General features: G+C 33.1%; 1 protein-coding gene across 11 annotated transcripts; it reads left to right on the top strand.

Moving 5' to 3' along the window:
- Positions 1 to 7911: 7911 nt before the first annotated feature.
- LOC132306446 (uncharacterized) lies at positions 7912 to 24154 on the top strand. 11 transcript variants are annotated; one of them, XM_059803839.1, is made up of 7 exons: positions 7912 to 8239; positions 8430 to 8483; positions 9065 to 9175; positions 11308 to 11398; positions 11482 to 11641; positions 17135 to 17353; positions 20715 to 24154. In XM_059803839.1, exon 7 carries the CDS (start codon positions 21381 to 21383, stop codon positions 22740 to 22742), a length of 1362 nt encoding a protein of 453 aa, XP_059659822.1. In that variant the 5' UTR covers positions 7912 to 8239; positions 8430 to 8483; positions 9065 to 9175; positions 11308 to 11398; positions 11482 to 11641; positions 17135 to 17353; positions 20715 to 21380; the 3' UTR covers positions 22743 to 24154. The 11 variants fall into 11 exon arrangements, 9 of the variants coding, with proteins under 9 accessions (XP_059659822.1, XP_059659850.1, XP_059659870.1 ...); XM_059803867.1 differs by having other exon boundaries at positions 8419 to 8483; XM_059803887.1 differs by having other exon boundaries at positions 7912 to 8264; positions 9065 to 9169; positions 11558 to 11641.
- Positions 24155 to 25035: the final 881 nt, after the last annotated feature.

Genomic DNA, 25035 nt, shown 5'->3' with positions numbered 1-25035 from the left:
TGAAGAAGCACAACCAAGCTTACAAAAGTCATGAGTTCTTGATTGGCTTAACTTTTGAGGAGGAGACCTTGAAAAGATGCATTTTGCCAAGCATTTTACTGCACATGATGTTATATGAGGGTCAAAATGGAGCACACACGGAGCAAAACATTTATCATAGCATTTCCAGGCACTAGACTGCCCTACAAACAACCCCAAGGCCAAAACAATTAGTACAAGTGCCCTTAATTTGCCTCCCTCCATCTACTCTGTATTGAAGAATGATCTTGATAGCTAGATTACAATGAATTACATCTCCTATATGCTCTAAGAAGGGTATATATAATGGTGGAACTTTAAGAGGATTTTCTAAATTCTTTATTGCATAAGTTTTTTATTGGGCCTCTTTATTTTTATATTAGTGGCCTATTTATTTTGATTTAATTGGGCCTATTTATTTTCTTTATTTCTCCTATTTATGTGATTTATTGGGTTTATTCAATTTGGCTATTTATGTAATTTACTGGATTTATTTAATTTCTATACATTCCAAAACGTCCTTATTTCAATGGCTAGCGGTAATACCCCAAGTTTTCAAAAGGGTAAAATGGGGATTTAATTTTGTTTAATTGATTTAATTATGTGACTTAGTTGTTTTTTTTTTTTTTTTTTTTTTTTTTTTAAAGTGATTAATTGTGGTTGCTTAAATGATTTTAATTGTTTTGTTTCCTTATTTGAATTAAGTGTTGTATTATTTGTTAATTTTTTTTTAGTTAATTGGTGTATTTGATTTATTTATTTACGTGTATTAATTAGCTGTTATTAATTACTGTAATTACATAATTGTTTAATATAGTTAATTCACAGTTTATGGGAGCGGGTGTATTATGACTTAGGGTTTTAGGTGTCAAGATGTAGCCGCCTTGTTATTTTGCCTATTAAGATGTTTTATTCTAGGAATACAACTAGAATTAGGGTTTAGGGTTTATAAGTCTATAAATATACATATGTACATTCTACCTAGGGTTGAAAACAAATAAATTTCTCGGAGAAACAGAGGGAGGAGTTAGAGAGAAACGCAGAGTATCCTTGGTTGATTATTAAAGCAATTCAAAGAGGAAGGCATGGGGTGTTTCTAGGTTGAACTAAAGCACTGGAGGAGCAGACTTGCTGTTAGGACACAAACGTATCTTACAGAAACTGTGGAATTTGAGTTTCAAATCTGAAACTCCAAGGCAAGTTTCTGATCTTCTCTTTCCCAGGAATTTGTGTTCTGTGCATGCTTAGTTACACTCCAAGAATTAAAGTAAGACTTAATGACATCGTTTATACATGTTGTAACAGTATTAAACATCATTGAATATAATCTGTTTTCATAGTTTTACACGTTCAACTTAAAATCTTATTGTCGATGCTTTACAAATTGATGTTTAGTTCCGTTCTTGGTTGTATAACTCTGTCTTGTGGTTACTCTGGGATGTGAGTAGGATCTTAAAAAAACTGAAATTAAACATGTTAAATAAGTTTCTAGCATGATGGAATTGAATCTGTTTCTCAGTCGACTATAAGTTCAGTCTTTTGTATGGTTGCCGTTGTTTCAAACTTTGATCTATTATTCAACTAAAAGGGGTATAACTCTTTCTGGTGATTTATCTGGGATGAGTTTAGGACTTTAAAATCTGTAATAAAACTGTTTTTAAAGACTGTAACCGCCGGAGTCAAAGATAACAGATGCAGAACAAGCCAGGGCTCTTAGGGGTGAGAGCAGGCTCCAAAAATAGAGGGAGCCTGCTCCCAAAACACTAGAGCCGGCTCTCTAGGGGTGAGAGCCGGCTCCCACCCATCTAGAGCCGGCTCCCAAGGAAGGGGAGCCGGCTCTCCTAAAGTGGAGAAGGCTCTGTGAAACTTAGAGCCTTCTCTTTCTCTTGTAATTGCATAAAACTGAGTTTCTAGGTTCTGTTTGGCTGTCACTGTGGTTCTTAAAATTGTTTAAAAGCTTTTGGGTGACTTAATACATGGTGTAAGACTTATAAAATAGTTGAGAAGCAGGTTTATAGTCAGAATTTAGGACAGAGTTAACATAAGTTTAATCGAAGGTCGGTATGTGGATAAGTGAACAATTGACTTATGTTGCAGACTGATTTGCAATTTGATTTCTTTGCATGATCTTAAGTTTTAATCATGTTCTGTAGTTGAGTTATAAGCATTATGTTATTTAAATACATGTATGCTTTGTTGGGATTGATTGATAATTTTAATCTGTTATATATCTCATTTGTTACAACACTATTTGGAGGAGATTTGATGCCTTTGCATGTTCTTAGGTTTGGAGTCATGTTTTGCAGCTCTGTTATAAGCATGTTGCTATTTAATAATGTGTATGCTTAGTTGGAATAGACTGATATTTAAGTCTGTACATAAATGTATCAATTATAGTACTGTTTGGAGAAGTAAGTTTCATAAACATGTTTTATTAAACTTAATGGACTGAAACTTGGGTTCTAAATCTTTCAGTGGAGGCATGACTTAGTTACACCCATTTTTTAACTACACTTATGTTGGACCAAATTTATATACACCTTACTATGGAACTGCATCAATTTATGGACAAGTTGAAGAATGTAAATGCTTAGATTTTTTTAGCAGTTTACATTATTGGAATGTTATTGTTAGGCCTTATAATGAATGCCTAATATTGATATATATGTATTAGATGATAATGATGCATATTTTAGAGAATGGTTGTTGTATACGTAGTGTTATTTGTAAACTATGCTATTTGGAGGATTGTATGTACCGGTATGGGACGGTAACATACTAGGTATGGATTAGTTTAAGCACTAACTCCTACCTAATTTGGAATGAGTTGGATTAACCATAAAAAGGTTAAGTCCCACTTATACGGATGTATATGAACCGGTATGGGACGGTGTCATATTAGGGATGACTTAGTTCAAAACACTAAGACCTACCTATATTGGGAATAGATTAGTTCAAAACACTAAGTCCGACCCAATTTGGATTCAGGTATGGGTTAACCATAAAGGTTAAGTCCATCACCTACATGTGTCATATCAATTGTGAATTGAATGATCTACTATGGTTTCCGAATGGATTTATTATATAGATATCAGACCACTACACAGATGGTGATATTCTGTATTAGGAGGAGTACAGACTTTATATATTTATTATATGTGCCATGGTATGAGCCTGAGTCTCAGGACCATGGTTAGGGTGCGTATATCGCCTAGGATGGATAACTGGACAGTGGTTTTGTTTCCTGGTAGGTCTAGATACACATGACCACATTACGTGCGATTTGCATGGTATCTCTACTCAGGCTGAGACATACCTATTGGACTAGTGAGCGTCCTATAGTGTGTAATATATACATATATGGACTACTCTAGATATTGTTGAGTCTATCTAAGATGTATCTGCGTATCGGATTCCTATTTGGATCGTAGTAGATCAGGACTTGCATGTGGGCCTGACCCACTCCTTTATTTTTTAGGTGTTCGACAGTACCAGGCTGAGAGCTTGATCGTGTTAATGCAGATACAGACACTCACTCTTCCGGTTACATAGGATTTCCTTTCTATTTTAATTTTAGATTTAAATTTTGTAAATTTATTCAAGGATTTGGAATTAGGGGTCCACAAGGTGGATTCCCGAGTTGTACGTTTTGAAATTATACTTAATTTATTATTTCAAGTTTGAGGTTCTTATTTTAGATTTCATTCAGCGTATTATTAGTTTATTCTTAATTCAGTTTGTATTTTCTGCTTGTTTATATATTAATTGTTTGGTATCCCTCGGATCTGTGCTCGGATTTGATCACCCATGGCTCTAGAATCGAGGGGTATCACACTAGCTTATTTAATTTCGCCATTACAAGACCTTTTTTTTTTTTTTTTCATAAATACCATTGCAAGACCTTGTGCTTTGCCTATTCAATTGTGTCTCCATGTAGTATTTTATTTATGTGATTCGATATTAGGTTAGCCATGGTTGTTCTTGCTCCATTACAATTGTATTTCAATGTGATGATTTCATACTTAAAACTCTCTCTCGGACAAAATATATAGGGCTAATCGTCCTTTCTACTCCCATATGAAATTGTTCCACTCATTCTCTTATTCTACTTGACCAAATTCCTTTGGAAAAATTGACATTGATCATAGTAACCTGCCTAATATTTAACATTTTATTAATTATGTTTGGAAAGAGTGGAATGGAGTTTACCCAAACAAGAGAAAAATAATGTATTATTTGTTTACCTTCTCTCTATATATATAACCCACAAACCCTTATTTATATGCATATACATTATTTTGTAAATATATATATTATAATGTACAATGGCTCCGTCACTGTCGGTGCAGAAGTAGTTGTGTTAATGACCTAGAGGGAGGTGAATATGTGAACTTGGTTGATTTTTGTGATTGATTAAATTTCCCACAAAGATTAACAATTAAACATCCACGGACACAAAATATGAGCAACAAAGTAAATAAAATAAAGTTGAGCACAAAAATAAACAATTAAACATCGACGGAACAACATATGAAAAATAAAGTAAAGAAAATAAAGTTAAGTTTGAAGATGTCAATGGAATTTTTAGCTTGAAACTCCCGTGGTGAAAAACTTCCAACTAGGAAGAAAACCACATATACCTTTCTGTCCTTGGTGAAATTAATCCACTATCTCGAAGAAAAGTTCAAACTATGACTCGGCACGCCTCACACCTTCTCCAATTTATGAAGAAGTAATTGCTAAACGTCTTTGGCTTTGTCACTCATCATCCATACGCTTGACTTCAGGCTTATTCCTCAAACCTTGAAAACAGGTTGCTAGTAGAACACAAACACTCCTCAAATAATTTTGTTCCATTCATAGCGAATAATTCCCCTTTTGTACAATAATATATATGACGACTTAAGAAGGAGTTTTGTTGTTATGATCAACCTCAGTAATTTGAAGTAGACTTCTAAGATCTCGTTCATTATATGAAGTATATCATCCTAAATCACTCACGCGAAGACTTAAAAATTTTAAATGATGAATATAGCTTCTATTACAAACTAGTATAAAAATGTATCACTATAGTAGTGAAATTCATAATCAACGTCATATTTTAACGTGCAGGGCATGATTCTCATTTCTCCATTTTGTTGAGAAAAAAATAATAATAATAAATAAATGCAGACTTGTGGAGCCCACATGTCTTTTATAACATACAACAATTTACCTAGCAGTACGACTACAAACTTGAGAATCACAATGCCAAGAAAAGGCGGCATCTAAAATAACCTCAGATACTCATACTGATGATTGACTCTTCCTTGAGGATTAGATATAAATATGATCAGTAGTCTTGTGAAGCCATGCATATCCCAGAAGAGCAACAAAGATTAATCTTTTGCTGAAGAATAGCTAAAACCTTAAAAGGCAAAGGCAAACAACAAAACAGCAATGTTTCTTAACTTCATCTTCATGGTCTCTCTTCTTCTCACCATTTCCGTGGCCCAAAGCAGAACACTTGGTGGTAAGTTAGCTATCAATAATTTGAGGACTCTCTTTGTTATTGTTAGGAAGTGTGGAGTTTGATATTAGTGTAAGTCTTTGCATTATATGTTCTGTACCGTTTTTCAAAATAAATAAATAAATAAATAAAGTAACACTAATCTTTTATTGGTAAGAAGTGTGGAGCTTGATATTAGTGCAAGTCTTTGCCAAATTTTGCAGGGGATTTCAGAGGCTTGCCTCCACCCCCAAACCTTTTGGGTGTATTATTGTATTTTTCACTTGTTATGTAGCCCAAATTTTATACAATAGTAGTATAATTGGGAGTGATATATATATATATATATATATATATATATATATATATATATATATGTGTGTATTTATTTTGAACTCTCTATAATTATTTGCGATTTTTTATCTTAATAAAATCCCTGCAACATGGTAGACATTGCTTAGGTTTTGGATGAAGCACGTGAATAGTGTGTTCTTACTTGCATTTATGTTCTGCTTTTGTCTAAATTTTCGCAACAGTTATTAGCATAATAGTATAACAAATCAGAATGACTAGCATTATATGTTCAGAACGGTTTTTCAAACAAAAAATAAAAGTAACACTAATCTTTTATGTGGATTTGACATCGTTATCTTCTGTACTTGAATCTGCAGATGGGTTTGCAACGAAGAAATCCACTCCATAATGCATGTTGGTGTTCAGTGTAAGAAGTGGAGATACATGTGATGCCAAAACAAAGATGTACAACATGACTGCTGAGTTCTTTGGTTCCATAAATCCCAACCTGAATTGCGATAAACTGTTTGTGGGTTAGTAGCTTTGTGTTTCTGGGAAAGCTTAATTAAGACTTTCCATGCTAGAGGGAAACAAAAATAAGCACAACCTCACTTCAATGAAGCAAAGGATTAATATGTCGATGATTGAACTTCATGTGTCTCCATTTGGATCCAATTTTTTTAGCCATTTTTGTGAGATATATTTTTGTAAATTGGCATTAAATAAGTCCTTGTCGAGTTGTAATTTCAGTTACCATATCCGACTTGCCATCGACTGCGGAATTGGAAGTTTGTTCAGAAGAGGAAAGTATTGTTGATCATCAAAAAGAAAAGAACAACGTCGTTTTCCACTTAGGACACATTGATATGCATGGTATATTTACATAATTCCAAAAATATAGAATTTCCAAGTTCATATTCGATTCTGTCAAGTGGGAACCGGTACCAAGATTTGGAAACCGGTTCCAGAAGCTAATACTCGAGAAACAACTCTCTGTCAAGTGGGAACCAGTTCCACATGTCCTGATTGCAAAAGAAGTCCAGTTTTCTTGTTCTGTTTTATACCTTTTCAATCCAACTTTCCTTCTAAGTCCTATACATGAATTTTCTTTTATTTTCTAAAGGAATAGGACTTTGCAAACCTCTATATAAACCATGTCATATACATTGGTTTATTCATGGCTTTTGTTATATAGATTCATTATTTTTAAAAGCCTTAGGAAGATTATTTTTACAGAAAATCAGAGTTGATTTTTCTGTCATCTTTTTAGAACACATTCACATAAACACATAGTTAGTTTAGAGTTGTGGTGTTCAAATCCTGATCGTGATTATATAGTTCCATCTACAACGATCAGACAAAAGCAGATCTTCTTCTACATCATTCAGACGATTGAAGAACAGTACAAGAAAAGTGGGTTTTTACGACATCTTATTTACGGGGTTTCTTTATTTTGCCTCGTGAAAATTATTTTTGACGGGATTATGAGAGAATCCTTGTAATTGTTATATAAAAGGACATGTTTTCACGGGGATTTAACAAGATCCTCGTTCAAATTTTTTTTTTACGGGCATTCTTGTTCTACTTTAACAGGACAAATAATCCTTGCTAATAAGGTGTTATAATTTGATAGCCCAGTGGTTAGTGCCTCCGGTGAATTTTGGGAGTACCAGATTTTGACTCTTTGCACCTACTAATCTAATTTCTAATTCTTCTTGCCTTGTAAAAAAAAATAAAAAAAAGTTATAATTTGACATTTAAGGGATATTTTTCGTCCCGTGAATAAGTATAAATTTTTTTTTACGGCATTTTAAAGTCCTCGTAGATATTTGTGCTAAAATTTGATATTTAAAGAATATTTTTTTGTCCAGTAAATAAATAAAAAGACTTCTCCCAAATTTTTTACTCTCCCGCCAAATTGGGCACAATTAAAATTACACTTACAATTTTTTTTTTACGGTGTTTTAAAGTCATCATATTTTTGTCTTGTGAATAAGTAAAAAAAACTTTCCTCAAATTTGTTTACCCTCCCGGCAAATTGGACACAATTAAAATTACGCTTTTAAAAAATATATAGATAAATAAAAAACCTAATCACATTTCTCTTATTACCTGGGCTGAAACACTGTCGAAGAGGGGAGAGACAAATCAGAGGGGAGTGGCGACCAGCGACCAAGCGAAATTTCTTTCGAAGCACACCCACACAAAACACACAAGTCTGGATCGAAGTTCTCTTTTGAAGCAATACTGGACGAAATTTCTTTTCCCTCTTTCAATCAAACCTAACGTTTCTCTCCATGAGCCTCTTTCTGTTGGCTATCGATCGAAGCAAGCGGCAAGCCCTAAGCCCTAAATGATAACGCACGGCTTAGAGACGAAACCCTAAATCTGAAGATTGTGTTTGAATTTCTCTAACCTCTCTAGCCTTTTGTCTGATTGGTAAGCAACCCTTTTTGTCTGATTGGTAAGCAACCCTAACTTATCTCTGTTCAATTTACTACATCTTGATTTCTTTTTCACACATAAGTTGTACACACTGACACACAGTCACGCGCGCACACACATATGTATTTGTATGTGTGTGTATATATATTGAACTGAAAGTCTAAAATACACAGTCTGTCTCTAGGAAACGACATTTTTCTGAAGGAAGAGGAAACCCAGCTCTCTCTCTCCTCTCCTGGTATGTTTCACCCACAATCTCTCTCATTTATAAGAAATGTTTATAAATATATACTTACATGTATTAATTTCAGCAATATATGAATTTCAGTTCTAATTCATATTAAAGTAAATTTTGAGCAATTCCAAAATATTCTTTTTCTTGTAATATATTCATGAAAATTTAAGAAATTGATTAAATTGTTTTAAAATTTCTACTTATGTTTGAAAATTGAAAATTATATGCATACAATGGCTATGTGTGTGAATGGAATTGTACATGTTAGGAGATTGCAGGCACCAAAATTACACTGAAGTAATCTTTGTGGAGGAAAAGTCATATGTTTGTTTTCTTTTTCAAAGAAGCCATCATTACCATGACGCTGGAGGTCTATATATATAAACGTGTAGTGCATCAAGTTTATAGATGAATGAATGAAAAGAAACTCGCTCATCTTTCTTTGAAATCCTCTCTCATTTATCTATATTTTCTTTACACTTTTATAACAAATAAGGTTTTCTTTGTAAATATCCATTATAAAAGTATTTGTGCAGCAATTAACGGTTTACAACTGACTATTGCTTGGTTTGCTTTGTTGCCAGTGTGTAAGCTATATATTCTGATACCAATGCTGATAAATATTGTGGATCGTTACACCATGTTTTATCCCAATACCCTGACGGGGCTAGGGAGGATGCTTCAATTGCGTACGTGTAAGTTTTAATTTATCTATATATATGCATCCATGGTGGCTTTGATATGAATATGCTACGAGGGGTTTGTATCTGTTCACTTCTTTTTTTTGTTCTTTAATTTATCTAAATTATATAATTGGGTACAATGGTGAATAGTTTTGGCATGGCAATGTCAACTATCATGTATTTAAGCAATGAAGAAACAAAAGATATGAAGGTCATCTCGTGGGACAATGATGTTTGCATTGTATAGTTCACGGTGTAAAGCTCAAAATTTTAGATATTTAGCCATATCAAATTTGCATAGGAAGTTTGTTTTCCTAGGTCATAACAATAGAGTACTCTAAAGGGTGATGGTAAGACCCAATTATATATATTATTTTATTACCATTTTCATCTGTAGCTTAATATTATTTCAGCCATATATTAATTTCAGTTCTAATTTCATCAATAGCTTAGTTGGATTTTCCTTGCTAGCTATACTAGTCAATTAACATGAAAGCTAAACATTCTCTCTCTTTTTCCTTCAATTCCTCTGATCTTATTCTTTTGTTTTTAATCATTGACATGATTGAATGTTTTAAAGCTTCATTACTACTTGGTAACTAAATTCTTGGTGCTTGGAAATCATAGAGCAAAAAAAAAAAAAAAAAAAAAACAAAGGGTTTGTGCGAATCTTTGGTCAATAAAACCTATTAAAAGCACAATTTTAATATTTTCTATTATAGTTTTACAAATTAAGCAGTACACTCATTTTTTCATATGAGAACTTGAACTATCACCTTGTTTTTTAACCAAATATCTAACTATCACATCAAATTTCTATTTATGCCTAATTTGAAGTTGAGTGAAGCCTAAATATAAGTGTTTGAAATTAGAACAAGATTGATAACGGAAAACCTCAAATCAATTACTCCTACAAGTCCAAACATTGCATAACAAATGAGTCAACCAAGATGAAGTTAATTAATTCTTCTTCGTCGTCTTCTTCTTTTTTAAGACAAATTTTGTACCTATAATATAAACTGTGGAAGAATTATGATTTGGCCTAAATGAGAAATAACTTGACTTATCCTAGAAAAATACTTCATCAGGTTCAATGAGCAGTAACTGCTCATTCTAAAGAGCCTTTTCTGCCCAGTTTTAATGAGCTGCAACTACTCATTTTAAAGAGCAATTTCTGCTTATTTTAAGACTAATTTATATATATTATATCATTACACTTTCAAAATTGGAGGGCACTGGAACTTTGGCTCATTCAGTTGGCCTTTTAGACTACTATTTTTAAGGTGATGGTGGAGCACAAGAAGATGGTTTGGAGTTTCCACCAATGGTGAGCCAGGTAACTGGTGTTGCTGTTGCTGCTGAAGCTCTATCCAGCAGTAGTGCATACAACATCTACTCTTATTCTCTACCCAAAAAAAAAAAAAAAAAAAAAAAGACTTTTTAGGGGTTGTGCTAATTTTTTGTGTGGTAAGAACTCACTGTCTGCCAAAGATCTACAGAAACTAACAAACAAGTGCAGTATTAGGTTGGAGCAAGTGTATTCAGTACCATCTTTCATTTGATTTTTTTCTCAGTTTAGTGGTGTGTTTTTTTTAAACTTTTTTGGTAGAGTTGATGTAGTTCAAAGAGTATTTTGCCACAAAGTGATGGTTGTTGAGTGGTTTAATGCAATTTGGCCTAATGGAAATAAACATCCTATTAAAGTATATTAATATGGTGTTAACATACAAGTTATGTAGCTAACCCATTATATGTTGATGAATTTTAAGAAAGTAACTCATCAGATGCTTTCTACTAAGTTACTATTCTTACTATTCTTCCTTTGTTAATAACAATCATTTATCTAAACCATTTCATTTTTCTCTTAGGCTAGCGTATAAGTGTTTGTCATTCTCCTTATTTTTTAAATTCTGACATTGATATAGGATTCTGATACATATATTGTTAAAAAAACATTATAAATTTTCATTATCTAGATAAAAAAAATTTCTGATACATACATGTGAGATGTTGCATGATCCTTGATTATATATTGCTTGTGAGCTCAAAATCAAGTGTTTTGAATTGAATTTTGTTACAATGTAGATGGATGAACAAATATTTTATTGGGTTTCTTATAGATATAACTTTACATCTTGCTTTAGGTTATTGATTACTTCTTGTAGAAGTAGTCACTTATGATTGAATAAATCAGTGAGGAGTCATGGATAAAGGATGGATGCACCTTGGTGACAGGTTATTATAACTTAAATATCCTTACTTATAAAAGTTTAGACATTGTTCTTGTCATTATAAAAAATTTGAATGTTCAACTGTAGAGCTTCAAATGAGTATAAAACTGGAGCACAAAGTATGGATCACTGAAGTCATTGATGCCAGTGTGCCTTTGTATAGGCCTGAAGTTCGTTGGTTTGATTTGAAAGAGGCATATGTTATAAAGCGGCTACAATTGCATGCCTATCAAGTGCATCAAAATTTGTAAGTTATATGGCCTTTCTGTTCGATAATATTCTTTTATGATAGCACATTTTTAATGTTTTTTACTCATGCTCGAGGGGGTCACGTGCCTTTAAGTGACCAATTTTGCGATGTATAGGGGGTCACGTGCCTTAAGTTACCATTTATTATTATTATTATTGAGTATAAATGGAGGTCGGGAAATTGTTGTGGATAGAGTTTGGTTTTCATTCATCGCATTTCAAGTTTGGTTTACATTTATGATCAGTGTTTATTTTAGAATAAGCAACTCATCTGCAACCTCATTGTCTATATGAACTTTTAGTTGATTATAGATTTTGATTACAAAGAACTATTCACTAGCTTGTATCTAGTTAATGTGGGAATGGAGTTCAAAAATTATATTGAACTCACGATATGCTACCTTCTGTAAATACAAATTCAATAATGTGACAATTCTGAAAGTACCATCTTATATGTGTGTGACTGTGTGTGTGTGTGTATATATATATATATATATTATGTTTTTTTTTTTCTCTGGTTTGATGGGCTAAATCAATGCAAAATTAGGAATTTGTTACATCAACATCTATCAAAAAGGAAAGCAGCCCCAATTGGTGTACTTGGAGAAACAAGAGCTGGCCTTTACCATGTGCCAAACATGTTCTATTACCTACCCTTTTTTACTTGGTGAAAACCATTCTCGTATACACATTTTTATTTTATTTTTAAAAAAGGGGTTCAATTGGTGCAAGAAAGTGATGTTTTGACAGTAACAAATGTAGACAACTCATTGTTATGATTTGATAAATTAAAATCCCAAATCTCTTCTTAATTAGAAATATTAAAATTATCACTAATGTTTTAGTCTTAATTATGATTTGAGGAAACATTAATTGAGAGATGGTTTGACATTGTCGATTTTGGATGGTGACTTTGTACTTCTTAGTCAATTGATGGATGTTGACTTTGTACTTCTTAGTCAATTGATGGATGTTGACTTTGTACTTCTTAATTGATTGATTAGTAAATTTTTTTTATAGGTAAATTTACACACACTCACACACAACCCTGCCCATGCTTGAACCCTAAGAGGTGGTCACTCAAGCCAAAAAAGCAACAGTAATTAAGAAAATTTAGATGTGATATGTCCTTAACATTACAAGAATTAAATACTACCCAAACTAAATTAATGGTATATTTTAATGGCTCTGAAAATTTAAATGAAAATGAATGATCCTTCCTAAGCTAAAAATCTAACCAAATTAGCCCCTCAAGTCTTCCTTTTGAAAGTAAATTGGCTGCCTTTTGCACTCTAAAAAAATATTCATATACATAATCTAGCTTAAGACATATTTTGTCTAATAAAATAAAACCAAAATAAATAAAGAAATACATAAAAATAAAGAGAGGCCAACAACAAACACCTCGTTAAAAATCATTTTGATCATTGTTCAGTCTAAGTTCACATATTTTTCTAATGCTGATGCCAAGAAAAAGTAAGATATATTTCAGAAAGGAAATAGTTAGAGGAGCATTGCCGGGTGAAATTAGGAATGTCAGATAGAATACATATAGAATTTTCAGTAGCAACCTTTTCTGCAGCTTCTTTTGCTCCTCCCTTTTCAGCTTCCAAAGCTGCTGCTTTGTCTTCTTCACCTCTCTTCTTTTCAGCCTCAAGTCTTGCCTGCATCCAACAAACAAGAACTTAATAAAAGCATACTAGTGCATCATCATAGCAGTTTTCTTTAAATTCCAGCAAGTATATATGCCACGACTAGAATAAAGTGGCCAAGAAGGTATTAAGTTCCAGCAAGCCAATTATAGGTGGGTACAGTGGAATCGATCTAATAACTGACATATCAATCACTATCACAAAGCAACAAAGAAGCATGAGCACAGATAGTATGAATGCATTGCAGCTAACAAAGGCAAGAAAAAATTGCTATGCCCATGATATTTAGAGCAAAATTTTCTTCCACCATACATTGTTGGCATGCATGACTCTCTTATATTGGATTCATTGCCCTTAGGTTTGGTATTTAACAGCAGGATATAGGGGCATTTTCTGACAATTAATGTATGTGTTGTTAATGAAAGAGTTAAATGTGATTTTATTTAATAAATACAACCAATCTCCACACGTCAGTGTTTTGTTCCCTAGCCTTCAAAGAGGGCTAACCCTTAAGAAAATACTAAAAATGTTACTGGAAGTACATTACAAAGACAAGGGATTAATGTATAAATTAAAGGAATAAAGTATGGGAGAGAAAGGTCTTCAAGATTCCTTTAAGACTGTCTTGTTAAAAAAATTATATTATCTAATTAGTATATGTTTAATAGAAAGTGATAGTTTCATGGAGGGACAAGTTTTTGTCAAAATCAATGGATCATATGCTTATTTTCGGACTGTTCTGTTATGTGATTCTCTGTTGAAAACACAATCCAGTCATGGCAGGATTTGCAGCTAAGAGCAAATCAACACAATCTACTGCACTTGATTTTTTGAGGGTTTTTTTTTGCATGTGGTTAGTGTTTTTAGACTACATAGACCATTAGCAACCTAGTTAGGTGAAGCTTGATTATTTGTCTTGTGGGTAATTTATAGTAAAAAAAAACAAATAATATATTATTAATACACAAAACTTGTACACTGAGTGTAATTAGTCAGGTGATTCAAATATAACATGGATACCTGATCACTGAGTGTAATATAATCCTAAATTTTTGGTTCGATTGGGCTAGAATATGTATTCTCTTTATTTCATTATTATAAAGAGATTATGATATTGTTTGTTCTCATACATCCTTGCAAAAATCTAGTATTCAATTAAAGAAAATTATCTGCTTGAAATATTTTTGGCAGATCCGAGGAGGAAATTCTTAGCAAAATGTTTGTGTTTGATTCATAAATGATAATCTTGTTCTTTCCTTTTTTTTTTTATTAGCATTCTGAATTTGAGACTTGTGTGATGCAGCTACTTCCTTGGATTTTGTATAGTGAGGTGGTTTTTTGACAAGTGCAGACTGAAACTTAAGTGCTAGAAGGTTTATCAATTTTTCAACAGTAGTGTTAGGAAATTGATGATTTTCTTGACAAAATGGATTTACTTCATGTTTTGGAACATTGATAAATGTTGAATTGTTTTGGCACATTGATAAATGATGAATTGTAAAAATATTTTAACTTTTTTGATATGTTTAATAGGATATGTTTTTTTGAATTGCATTATAGCTGAAAGTGACCTGAATTACAGGTTGTGGATGATTGATTAACTGGCATTAATTAAGGATGCTTTATTTAAATATATATATATATATGTATATATTTTATTTACGGGGAGCTTGAAACCTCGTAAATAAAAGGCCGTATATTAGTGAAAATCCTCGTAAATAACTTTTCTACGGCATACATGGCACTTCGTGAGAATGGTTTATATTATTTACGGGCAGTTAAAATTCGCCGTAGAAAACTTTTCTATGGCATGCGTTAGTGCCTCATGAGATTATTTACGGGTAGTTAAAATTCGCCGTAGAAAACTTTTCTACGACAAGTATTGTTGCCTCCTGAGATTATTTATGGGTAATTACAATTCGCCGTAGAAAAATTTTTTACGACATGCGTCGGTGCCTCGTAAGTTACTTATTAACGGGAAAATATCCATGTTGTAAATAAATTTAATATATAGACAAATTTGTTTTCTATGGCGAATCTATTATTTTTCTACGAGATAGAAATTTTCCCGTAAAAAAAATTAAGTATTACGGAACCCTCATACACAAGGGCCTACAATGCGCCGTTAATAAGTTTTCATAGCGTTTTTGGCCCCTCGTAGAGGCCCTTTTTTCTTGTAGTGACAGAAATAAAAGCAATCACACTTTAAAAGGGTTGGAGCATTCAAGGAGTGTTATCTAATCTACCTGTTACTCTTCTACAAATATCAAGCATAAGCCTGAGGTCAAGTTGTTGTTGGACGGGGAGTCACAAAGTCAGAAGATTGTCAACAGTTGGTATTTGGTAGAACGATATGGTGTGAGCCAGAGTTAAAGTTCGGTATACTTTGTTTCAAGCATAATGAATTGGTTTACTTTGGACTGCACAGTCTACGAGGTTTTTCCCAAAACAGTTGATGTATTTTATCAACTGGGGTTTCCTCGCTAAAATCCTGGTGTCATCTCGAACTTTATACTTTGCTTTATTTTATCTGCGCGTGATTAATTGTTTAATTGCTGAAATAAGTAAAGTTGGTAACGACACATATCTGTTTTAAAACAAACAAAACTTTTAAAGTATTTTCCGCTGCGTACGACTCACAATTTGGTATCAGAGCAAATCTCTACACATTAAATTGATCCTTGCTGGAAAGTTTTTTTTGGTGTTCAAAAATTGTTTTCAAAATCATGTCAACGTGGTCCTTTATTTGAAGGAGATAATTACATTTTTGGAAATCAAAGATGAGAGCCTATTTGCAAAATTCTGGTGGTAAAACTTGGGCAATTGTTGAATTTGGCTATAAACCTCCTACAGTAGATATAACTGTGGATGGTAAAATAGTCAAAGAGTTAAAAGATACTTTTGCTTTTATTGCTATTGAAACTGAGCGTAATGATGTTAATGGCAAAGCTTTATATTCAATTATTAATTTTATTATTCCATCTGAATATGATAGAATTTCTGATTATAAAACTGCTAAAGAAGCTTAGGATATTTTGCAGGTTACTCATGAAGGAACTTCTAAAGTGAAGTTGTCCAAAATTCAGTCACTTTCTAATAAATTTGGGAATATTGTGATGAAAGAAGATGAAACTTTTTCTGATTTCTATTCTAGTCTTCTTGAAATAATTTTTGAACCACATCACTTAGGTAAAAAAGTTAGTGATAAGAAAATCTGTGAGAAAATCTTAAGGTCTTTACCTAAAAGATTTCAGATTAGAGTTGAAACAATCACTGAACATTGGGATTTGTTTACCAGTAAAGTAGATGAGATGGTAGGTTCATTGAAAACTTTTGAGATGCAAAATTTTGATTTAGATCAAAAGGAGAAAAATTTTGCTTTAAAATCTACACAGGTTGAGAATTCTGTGGATGACAACTCTGATGATGATCTTACATTCTTGTCAAGGCAATACAGTCAGATTTTGCAAAGGCAACAGAGGAGTAGGAATAAGAACATAGCTAATCCTAAAATTTTTGACAAAACATTAAAGTTTAGGTTTAATGAAAAGAAAGCAGAAGAATCAAAATAAACTGAATTCATTTGCTAGAATTGTGGTGGCAAAGGTCATGCATCCAATGTTTGTCTTAGTTCTAGGAAAGAACAAAAGGATAGGAATAAAAGAAAAGCAATGAAAGTTTATATGTCTGAAAATTTTATTTTGTGTGATAGTGATTCTCCTCTGAATGATACTAATGATTTTTCTTATGTCGCTTTTCTTGATAGAGGTCCTCATGTCATGTCTTTGTCTGACTTTGATATTTTAAATAACGAAGACAACGAGTTTCATAATGAACAGGTACAAGAGGCTGAAAAAGACGATGAAAAGTTAAAGAAGATAGTCAAAGAAACCATTGAATTCAAACAGATAATCAATAAGTTAGCAAAGGAGCTTATCCAAGCAAAATGAGAGAATGAAGATCTAAAGAAACAAATTAATGAAGGGAAAAGAAAAGCTTTTGGGAGCGATTTTGTCATCACCGAGCTTGAGAAGAAGATCATCATTCTTGAGGAAAAGGTAAGTATTGCTAACTCATTAAAGGAATGTCTTGCTTTGAAAAATGATTATCTTGAAATTGAATTGAAATCTGAAAAAGATAAACTGAAAGGGTTTAATATGAGTCAAAATAGTTTAAATAAGATAATCAACATGGGTGAGGATGTGAATGATAAAATAGGGTTAGGATTTGCTAAAGATTCTGCTAGTAATCAAGGTAAAATAACTTTTGTTAAACCTACAATTATGCCTAAACCATGTTTACCTGATGCATCACATTCTGATATGTCTTATGTGCCTAAATTGTTGTATTGCACTTTTTGTGGAAAAAATAGACATAAGTATAACTCATGTCTTCATAAGAAAAAGAAAGACTTTTGTTGAAAATCATTCTAAAAATTCTCATACTAAGAAAAAGCTGCATTCTAGGAAGAAAAAGAATGATGTGTCACCTTAGATTTCTAAAGCTGAAAATTTGCCTAAGAAAGGGGTAAAGAAAGAAAAAGAATTTCAAGAAATGAGAGTGAGAACAGTTTGGATCAAAAAGTTTGATTTGATTAATTATGTGCCTGTTGAGTCCATGGAACATGTTTCCAAAAGGACTTCACTTTCAAACTGAGTCCTATGAAATTTAGTGATCATGGCTTGTGTTTAAAAGTAAAATTTTGTTGCCATTGGATCACTTGTTAGGGTTTGGTTAGGGTTTTGAGTTTCTAATCATAGTCTTCATGATATATTTGAGAAAATTCTTCTATTAAATTTATGATCTATCTTTGAATGCAAACTTAGACACATGATTTTTGATTAAAAATAAATTCTTGGTTTGTATTCTATACAATGAAAGTTCATTTGTATTGATTAAGGGATGTTTAGATTTAAATCTCTTAAGTTCATAACCTTTTGTGTACTAGTCCAAATCTAAAAAATTTGATTGAAAATCTTTGAATTGTTGACTAGGGTATATTGATCATAAAAGATATAAAGATTACTGTCTTAAAAAAAATAGGAGCTTGATAAAAAATAATAAAAAAATGAATAAATTCAGCTTAAAAAAAAAAAGAAAAAAAAAGGCTACATATTGAGATGTGTTTGAAAGCTCTCATTAAACTTTGAAGTGGAGCTAAATGAGTAAAAAAAAAGGTGGAGACAAGTTGAATTGGGGAATTGCTATCTGCTCTTTAGAGTGAAAGCCACCTTACTTAGAAAAATTTCTCAAAGACAATTTTATCTTGATACTTTTCGATCAATATGGTTTGGACAATGATTTATTGATGATTGATTGAAAATTGATGAGATGGATTGCACACACACACTTGAACTTGCTAGATTGATTTCTAACTGTTTTATTAATATTTGCAAGTTAAAATTCATGTGGTGATTATTTCCTGAGAATTGAAATTGATTGACTATTCTGTGGAGTTGAAGTTTTCGTTCATAGATATCTCTGCTAATTGTTTGGAAAATTTGAATCAGGTGTGGAGTTGGATGACTTTGATTGACTGCTCAATGATTTGTTTTTATTTTTTGTTTTTGTTTTAAAATTAAAAATAAAAAAATAAAAAAATTCAAAAATTCAAAAATTATAAAAATTCAAAAATTATAAAAATTCAAAAAGATCTTTTTTTTTTTTTTTTTTTTTTTTTTTCTCTTCAGTTGGTTTGATCAGTGAGTGAATCACAAAGTTAAAGGAAAATTTTCAGAAAAATTTCAAGTGTAAAAAGTCATATTGTCTCTTTCCTACCGGTTCCCCATGGCTCCTACCTATTCACAGTTAAAAAGTTCAAGGCTCAAGTCTCTGGAGCTTGGCTACCAGTACCACACGTTTGGTATCAGTTCCAAAGTGGTCCTCGCTTTGTATAGACTCACTGCCCAGTAGGAACCGGTTCCCACTTTGGCTACCGGTTCCTGACAGCGAGTATTGGCATACATAAAACCTATTTGACATGTTGGGTATTGTTGCAAAAACCCATTTTCTCTCTCTATATTCACACACACTCTCTAAATTGCTCACATATATATCTTCATATATTTTGTTTAATCTTGCATCATACTCATCTTATATTTGTAAGTTAAACATGGAATCATTCACATGATCTTGAGAGTTGAAGATTGAAGGTTAAGATTGAAGTTTGAAGAGAATTTGTGGAGTTTCGGGTTTTGCAAATTTTTAGAGGATTTGGTTAAGATTGTTGATGATGTAAAGTTTTTGACTTGATCTATATATATATATATTTAGGTTAAAAGAATTTTTTTTATTTAGCTGTGGGACCCACTTTATTTTATGTTATCATGTGCCAAATGGGATTACAGACCCATTTTTTCTGTTCCTCTTCTCTCTCCCCGCTGCCTTTCTTCCTCTCTGTATTTCTTTTTTTCTTTTTCTTTTATAACTTCCACTCTTGATTTCTTCCTTAATCCTTGGTATATTTGAGAGCCGTTTGAGGCAAAACGAAGCCCACAACGAGCTCTACGCGCTAGTGTAAGCAATTTCAGATTTGGTCTTCCTAGGGACTTCGAATTTAAAGACCCATTTTAAGGGTTTTGGCTCACTTTTGAGGTAGGGACACCTTAATCCACTACTTTCTTGTTCCATTGTGAGTATACTCTTTTGTTGTGCCAAGCATGCTTAATTAGAAGTTAATTGTATTAATGATTATTTTAAATGAATGTTGTCTAGAGAAATTCATGTGTATGAATGTGAGTTGTTTTATGTCTAAAGCATGCTTAAATGTATTTTGTTGTATCTTAATGTGTTAATAATTACTTGGGAGATGTTGAACATGTTGAATGTTTAATTTTATGGTGTAGAATTTTAAATGCCATGGCATTGAATGTATGGAACATATATACATGCACATACCATTGGTTTGCATGAAATGAGAGAAATTGTTCTTGAAATAAATATGGGGAATTTCAGGGAAGTGTTTTTGATGAAATGGTTTTATGTGAAACCCGGTCGCTGCGGGGTTACCAATGGGCCGGAGGTTAATATAGCCTAGAGGGGACTAGGGAGTCGCCCTAGCGTGGTTGAGCTAGCTGGGCCCCATAATGACGCCGCGAGGTTACCAAGGGTCAGGGACACTAGCCAATCCTCCTCTCGTGTCGCGGCGGGGCTACCAAAGGGCGGGCTGTATTAACAGTTTGGACACGATGTTTTGGATTATGAAAATGGGGAGCGACACTAGCATGCATTGCATCTTATACCATTGTATTGGATATACTTGAGATTGAATCGTTATGCTGTATTATTTCCCGACATTGTATGATCCCCATTTCCCATTGGCCTATGCTTTGTTTGGATTCACAAGGACACAAGATGTGTGTCTTAAGTGTCACCTGCTGAGCTTTATGCTCATCCTACTATTTATATTATTTTTTTCAGGTCTTAAAAATGAACTGGTGGACGACAATCCACCTCAAGCTTGAAAGTTGTTAGAAGGTTGTTTACTATTTTGTATTTTGACCGTTCTATGTATATTCGTAGTTGTGGAAATGTAACTAAGTTAGTATTCATGGCCTTGTAACTTAAGAACGAACTTATCTTTTGTTTGATGTAAATGAAACTAATGGAATTATGGTATATGTTTCCATGCAATTGTATCATGTAACGTTGTAAGACAGAGACTTTAAATCTTAACCATGTATTTTGGGACTGTAATTATGATAATTTAGATTAATTGGTGTGTGGATGTTCCGCCATAAGAGGAACTATGTTGAGGTATAATGAACGGATGAATGAGATGCTAGATGATATTATGTGTTTTGTGTATTGAGACATGTTGTTGAAGGCCCATTTTCAGGGGAGGTTAAGCCAAATTTTTTTTTTTTTTTTAAATTTTGGCATCACTTAGGGTCGTTACAGATGACTCTTGGAAATTTAACATTGAGGACATTGAGATTGATATTATATTTGATGTGTTGATTGTTTGGGGGTTTTGAGTAATCAAATCAAGCTTGTCCAAGAACAAATTGTGAAGCGCATTCCAGGTGTTCGACAAAATTACCAAGTGAAGGTCGGGGCTTCAAACCAAAAATTTTCGAACATAAGATGCCTCCAAAACTGTCTCAAAAAGCCAAAGGGAAAGGTATTGCATCACCTCCACCTATAAAGAAAGCCCGAACAACGCTTTCTATTCGGGAACCGCAAGAGGGTTCAAATGTTCCAAGGGATGAACCGTCTTCGCCTAGCTTTCCTACCACTGAGATACCATCTGGGTATCCATCAGTTTTTGACATTGTGAAGGTTCAGTTTACTTCAGAACACTTCTACAACGACCATACTTGGCAAGTATACAATAAAGTGTATAAGAACGGTCCGATAAAGTTGGAACGAAATGTGAACTTGAAGAAGTTAAGAGATAGTCCGGGAAAGAAATTAGTTGATTATATTGAGAAGCATAAGTGGTTATTCTTTACCACTATGGCGAATTCCTACAGTCCCGATCTCTTTCACTATTTCTACTCGAATATCCGCAAGGTTCATGATTCTGGATATTTTGAGGTTTCATTATTCGAGAAGGATTATGTTATTCATACAGATGCGATAGGCAAAGTTCTTGGTATTCTCAAGAATTTTTCTATCACAGGATATCGTCTTCCACTTGATCACTCCGGGCTCAAGTGGGAAGATATTTGTAATGAATTGTGTATTCCGGATTCACTAAGGTTTTCCGACTACATTCCAAATCGCTATCTTATAGATGAGGCAGCTTTTCTCAATTTGTTTGCGATTTCCAACCTTGGCTACTTCGGGAAGAATGATGTTTTTTCTGTAGATCGTGCCGAGGTACTTTATCTCTTATCCATTGATGCTATGATTCATCTTGATTCTTCTATCTATGGACTGATGGTGGCGCACTACAAGAATAATACCAAGAAGAAATCATCTCCATTCCCTATGATTATTATGGCATTATATCGGCATTTTGAGATTCCACTTCCACTACGTGCTCATCATATAGAGATCATGGCTGAGATGGATGTGAGGGCTTTTAACAAGGCCAAATCTGCAAGAGCTTCCTCTAGGAAAGCTAGCACGGGTGCAGCTGCATCTTCATCATCTCTTCTTGAGGTTAGTACGCTTTTCCCAACTAAGCAGACGTTTAACACTCTGGATGCCAATTTGCTCTATTCATTGATTCTTCAGAATCAAAAAGCCCTGATGAATGCTGTTCTTGATTTTCAAGAGGATGTTAGGTTGCTTAAGGAGCAGAGGACGGGTGGTACTTTTGAGGATGTATATAGACCAACCCCTCCAAATCCGTCACTTGTGGCTGAGGATAATAGAGATGAGGATGACGAGTCAGATAATGATGCAGAGGATGATGACAGTAGGAGTGACACTGATGGTGGTGATGAGGATATTCCAACATCTACCATTCCATGCGCTAGAGATGATCCTGATGCTTGATTTTATATTCATATCATTCATGCATCATTTTTTTTATCAGTTTTTACATTGTCATAACTTGATATTTTTGGATATTTTATTTTGGTCTTTGACAAGTATTAAACTGATTTATGTTTTCTCAGTTTTAGTTTTATTTCTCTCTGGTTATTTTGCTATTACTTTGTCAATTTTGTTCCAAAAAGGGGGAGATAACAAGGTTACATTAAGGGGGAGAAAAATATAATTTTTTGGATAATTTATTCAGGGGGAGTTTTAAACTTATTTTATTAAACTTTCACTGGTAGTTTTGCTTGAACTATATGTAGGAATTCAGATAAAAGTTTGTCCAAAAGGTGAAGTGAATAGAAATAAAATATTTCCGTGGTTCCTTAAATGTTTGTAATTTATTTTTCTGTTTTGGGTAGATTATGAATTGTTTTTAAGGTTTTGTCACGAAATTGCCAAAGGGGGAGATTGTGACATATATTTTTGTAAATTGGCATATTTCGGTAACAAAACAAGTCCTAGTCGAGTTGTAATTTCAGTTAACATATCTGACTTGACATCGACTACGGAATTGGAAGTTTGTTCAGAAGAGGAAAGTACTATTGATCATCAAAAAGGAAATAACAACGTCGTTTCCCACTTAATTAGGACACATTGATATACATGGTATATTTATAGAGTTCCAAAAATACAGAATTTCAAAGTTTATATTGGATTCTGTCAAGTGGGAACCGATACCAAGATTTAGGAACCGATTCCAGAAGCTAATACTCTAGAAACAACTTTCTATCAAGTGGGAACCGATACCAAGATTGGGAATCGGTTCCACATGTCCTGATTACAAAAGAAGTCCAGTTTCCTTATTCTTCTTTATACATTTTCAATCTAACTTTCCTTCTAAGTCCTATGTACGAATTTTCTTTATTTTCTAAAGGAATAGGACTTTGCAAACCTCTATATGAACCATGTCATATACATTGGTTTATTCACGGCTTTTGTTATATAGATTCATTATTTTTAAAAGACTTAGGAAGATTATTTTAGCAGAATATCAGAGTTGATTTTTGTCATCTTTTTAGAACACATACACATAAAGACATAGTGAGATTAGAGTTGTAGTGTTCAAATCCTGATCGTGATCATATAGTTACATCTACAACAATCAGACAAAAGTAGATCTTCTTCTACATCATTCAGACGATTGAAGAATAGAAGCAAAAGTAATCACACTTTGAAAGGGTTGGAGCATTCAAGAGTGTTGTCTAATCTACCTGCTACTTTTTTACAAATATCAAGCACAAGCCTGAGGTCAAGTTACTGTTGGACAGGGAATCGCAAAGCCAGAGGATTGTCAGCTGTTGGTATTTGGTAGAATGATAGGGTGTGAGCCAGAGTTAAAGTTCGGTATACTTTGTTTCAAGTATAGTAGATTGGTTTACTTTGGACTGCACAGTCACGAGGTTTTTCCCATAACAATTGATATATTTTATCAACTGGGTTTCCTCGCTAAAATCCTGGTGTCATCTCTAACTTTATACTTTGCTTTATTTTATTTGCATGTGATTAATTTATTTAATTGCTAAAATAAGTAAAGTTGGTAATGACACAGATCTGTTTTAAAACAAACAAAACTTTCTAAGTATTTTCTTCTGCGTACGACTCACAATTTTTTCCTGGCATTGTTTTAAAATTTAATCTATAAATTTGTAGTGAAGCTAAATATCAAATTTGCTTGGATTTCAGTGTCTATTAATTTCTTAAGAAATTAATCTCATAAAATTCAGAATATGTTTCATTTTACAAAAAAAAAATGGTTAAATTGCACTCACACAGCCAATGTTTGGGTTAAAGACTACTATTTCCAACTTGCGCACTATTTAGATAGTAACGCCCCCCAGGTTTGCCAAATTGAACAAGCACATCCCCAATTACTTCTAAAGCAATATGAAGTTTCTAAGTTGTACCTCAATAGAAATATTATATTGACTGAAGAGAAGAAAATAAAACAGTATATTGAATCAAGGGTAGTTTGGCCATTTTGTTGAGCTGATATTTTGGTCCAAAATATAATATTTTTATTGAGGGGCAACTTAGACATTTCATATTGTTTTAGAGGTGGTTGGGGTGTGATTGTTCAATTTGGCAAATATGGGGTGTCATTGTCCAAATAATGCACAAATTATAGGGATAAAGAGGATATCTTTCTACTACTCTTTCAAAAACTAATCTAAAAACTAATATTAAGACACATCATTTTCCACATCTCCCTTTTCCTCTTTCTCTATCCTCTCAACCTCTCTATCTAAAT

Source organism: Cornus florida, unplaced genomic scaffold (assembly GCF_030987335.1).
Source record: "Cornus florida cultivar Cherokee Brave unplaced genomic scaffold, ASM3098733v1 CherokeeBrave_3.0.0_Hap2_Chr01, whole genome shotgun sequence".
In the NCBI taxonomy this organism is placed as follows: domain Eukaryota; kingdom Viridiplantae; phylum Streptophyta; class Magnoliopsida; order Cornales; family Cornaceae; genus Cornus; species Cornus florida.
This window is presented reverse-complemented; position numbering and strand designations above follow the sequence as displayed.

What these genes read in the sequence shown, in the direction of transcription:
- LOC132306446 (XM_059803839.1), top strand. Translation starts at nt 21,381, where the DNA reads ATGCCTCCAAAACTGTCTCAAAAAGCCAAAGGGAAAGGTATTGCATCA.